General features: G+C 58.9%; 1 protein-coding gene across 1 annotated transcript in view; it reads right to left on the bottom strand.

The window, feature by feature from the left end:
• The window catches only part of EN2 (engrailed homeobox 2), a 6,026-nt gene extending 5,827 nt beyond the window's left edge, over positions 1–199 (bottom strand). The window contains 2 exon segments of the mRNA XM_057371086.1: position 1; positions 3–199. The exon segment at position 1 is cut by the window's left edge and continues 383 nt beyond it. Coding sequence (XP_057227069.1) covers position 1; positions 3–199 — 198 coding nt within the window.
• Between the last annotated feature and the right edge of the window lie 3,053 nt (positions 200–3,252).

Below are 3,252 nucleotides of genomic sequence, written 5' to 3'. Positions count from 1 at the left end.
CCTTCCTCCGCCCGAACTCGGGCCGCAGGATGTTGTCGATGAAGAAGTTGGTGATGCGGTGCGGGTGCGGGTGGGGGTGCGGGGGGTCACCGGGGGGGAGCAGTAGCCCCCGCCGCCCGCCGCCGCCGGGCTCCGCGTCGCCGCCGGACTCCTGCGGCTCGGCCGCCTCCTCCCGGGGGCTCCGGCCGCCCTCCTCCATGCTGCGCGGCCGCCCCGCCGACGGCTCCGCTGCCCGCCGCCGACCGGGCGCTGCCGAGCGCTGTCTGTTGTCGCTGCTGCAGTCGGTTGTTCTTTATTTTAATTTTTTAATATATATTTATATATATATTTATATATATATATATATACACACGCACACACAGGTGTCTATTTGCTTTCGTTTCTCCTGGCTTCGCCCGGCATTCAAAATCCAGAGTTTGGAAAATAAAAAAAAAAAAAAAAAAAAAAAAAAAAAAAAAAAAAAAAAAAAAAATTTAAATTAAGAGTAATTAAAAAAAAATTAAGAGACAAATGCAGGGAGACCCGCAAGCCAGCAGCCGAGCTTGCACCACTTCCAACTTTGCCAAAAAATGAAAACACAGGGGCTCCGGTCCTCCCGCCGCCGCTCGCCGCCTCCCAACGCCGCTCAGCCGCTCGGTCCCGCGGCGCGTTGCCGCCTGCTCCCCCGGCCGCCGCCGCCGCGCCTCATCCGCGGAGGAAAAATTAGCGATAATAAAAATAATAATAATTGGGGAGCGGAGGGGGGGTGTACGAGAAAAAACGCCGGTGTCGGGGCGGGGTGTAGGCGGGCTCTCAGCAGCCGGTGTCCCGCGGAGGGCAGGGCGGTGAGGGGCGCCCCGCGGGGCTCCGGCGGGGGGCGTCCCGCCCTGCCCTGCCGCCCGCCCTGCGCCGCGCTACGCCCCGGCGGCCGCCGCCGCCGCGCCCGGGCACTTCCACTCGGGTTGTTGTCCTTTAGGTTTTAACGGGGCCCCCGCCGCTGACGTCGCCGGCCCGGGCGCTCCGACACGTGCCTCGGGCCAATGGAAGCCCGGGCGAGCGCACACGTGGTGCGGGGCGCCCCGGTAAGTGACAGCGCCCACGCCCCTCCCCCGGACGGGCTCGGCCGCCGCGGGGATGCGCGGGGGGGAGCCGGGGGTGCCCCGCCACGGGGCGCGCACCGCCGCCCCCCGCCCGCCTGTGTCCCCCACCCCGCATCGGCGATGAGTTATCGGGGGTTCAATTGCCCCGGTGTTTACCGGGGGAGGGGGGCCGGCATCCCACAATTCCTTGCAGAAACGCATAAATAATATTAAGCGAGCGGCGGCGATACAAAGGGGTCCGGGGGGGGAGTGGAGCAGGCCCGGCCCGGTGCCCGCGGGCTGCCCGGGGGTGGGGGCGCGTCCCCTCCCCGCAGCGCGGTTCGGCGGTAATTGACTCGTCCTGCCCACAGCCGGACAGGAGCTTTTGATCTGCCCTGACTGCTCCCCAAACGGCATAGCGGCGCCGTGCTGCCCCCCAAAACGCCGGCCCGTCACCCTCTGGACCCCCCAAAAGCCTTTGCCTCTTTAGGACGAGAAAAGTGCAGCTGCTGCTTTGCTTGTCTTCAGGGAGAAGTAATCCAAAACAAAATTAGGGAGCAAAGTGCGGCTGGATGCACTAAGGGTTTGGGGGGGGGGCTGAACAAGCTGAGGGGCGCGGATCCTCCGCGGGGATAGCGAGAGAGGGGCGAGGAGGCGGGGGCGGGTCCTTCCCCCACAGCCATCCCGTTATCCCTCTCCGGGGCCCGCACGGTGACACCGCCCCGACGGGGCGCACACCGAGGAGCTGCGCGACCCCGCCGAGGACCGAGCAGGGTCGGAAGGTGTTGGCTCGGCCCCAGTGTCCGCCGCATGCGGACGGCCGGCTCTCACCCTAAGTGACGTTTTTATTTGGAGGTGGCTTCCCTGCAGTGACACGCATCATTCGCCACCTTGAAGGAAAGGGACAGCGAACCTTTCCTCTTCTTCCTTTCCTTTTCCTTTTTGCTTTCCTTTTTCTTGTCCTTTTTCTTGTCCTTTTTCTTGTCCTTTTTCTTGTCCTTTTTCTTTACCTGTTTCTTTCCCTTTTATCTTTCATTTTTATTTAATTTTAAATTCATCTCCCTATTTTCTTTGTATTTCGCAGCGGGTCGGGTCCACCAGCGAAGACCAGCGGTAGCTGATCCAAAGTTGTTTTGCTCAAACAAGCACCCAGAGGTTAATTTCTTCAAGAGCCCCATGAAAAGCGATTAGCCTGTCTCCTAAGAAGTATTTTCTAATTACTTGGAAGCTCTCGCTTTGCTACTACCCCATAATTAAACGTGTTCAAGGTGCTGCACTTCAAATATTTCGCTCCCGGGCGGACCCAAGTTACCGATAAAAACTTTAAACCTCCTTGAACCGCGCGTTACCTGCCCGCTCGCTGCCGGTACAGCATTAACCTTCCCATTCGTTATTCCGCTCCTTCGCGGGGATATTTATACCCTGCACAGGACAGGGAGGAGAATTCCTGAGGTAAACTCCGAAGTAGGAGATAAACAAAGCTGTACAAAACAATTACTGCATCTGCCTGTCCTCTGACAATAATCCAGCACCTCAGGTATGCAGAAGCAGCGGGGGGGCAGCGGGGGGTGAAGGGGTGATCTGATACCGAACCGAAGAAATCTGAACGGTCTATTTTTTTTTTTCCAAGGTTATTTTTATCTGGGAGCTCAATCTCTGTAAAAACATTCCCCAGCAGCACTACTGCTCGCCGGTCTGCGGTCGCCTCGCAGGCGGCATCGCGGCGTGCAGGGGCTTTTCCTCGGGAACCACTGTGGGTCACAGGGAGATGTGGCTTGAAAATGGGAGTTTGGCTTCGTTTGCTTCTTTGCTTCAGCCTCCCCTCGCAGACCTGGTGCCTGCAAATGTCACCTCTCCGCACACCAGCCATATTTTTTTCCTTATGCTCTCTGTGTAGTTTCAACGAGGCTCGTACCATGCTGCCACCCTTTAAAAAATTATGTTTTCCCTCCCGCAAATAGGTGAGTGTGCGGGTGCAGGGAGCCCCCACACCCTGCCCTTTACTCGGCGCCTTTGGCACTGGGAACTTTCGAAACGGATGACAACCCGGGAGCTCGGTACGGGGAAGGAGGGAGGGAGATTGCGGCCGACCCCCGCCCGCCGGGCTGCGGGCAGGCTCCTGGGCTGCTTGTGCTGCTCCTCGAGCAAACCCTCCTTCCAACTTTCCCTCACACTCGGGGRAAAAAAGAAACCA

The sequence above is a fragment of the Malurus melanocephalus genome, unplaced genomic scaffold (genome assembly GCF_030028575.1).
Source record: "Malurus melanocephalus ecotype Western Australia unplaced genomic scaffold, MMel_1.1 scaffold_140, whole genome shotgun sequence".
In the NCBI taxonomy this organism is placed as follows: domain Eukaryota; kingdom Metazoa; phylum Chordata; class Aves; order Passeriformes; family Maluridae; genus Malurus; species Malurus melanocephalus.
The sequence above is the reverse complement of the archived record's forward strand: the minus strand, read 5'-3'. Positions and strand labels throughout refer to the sequence as shown.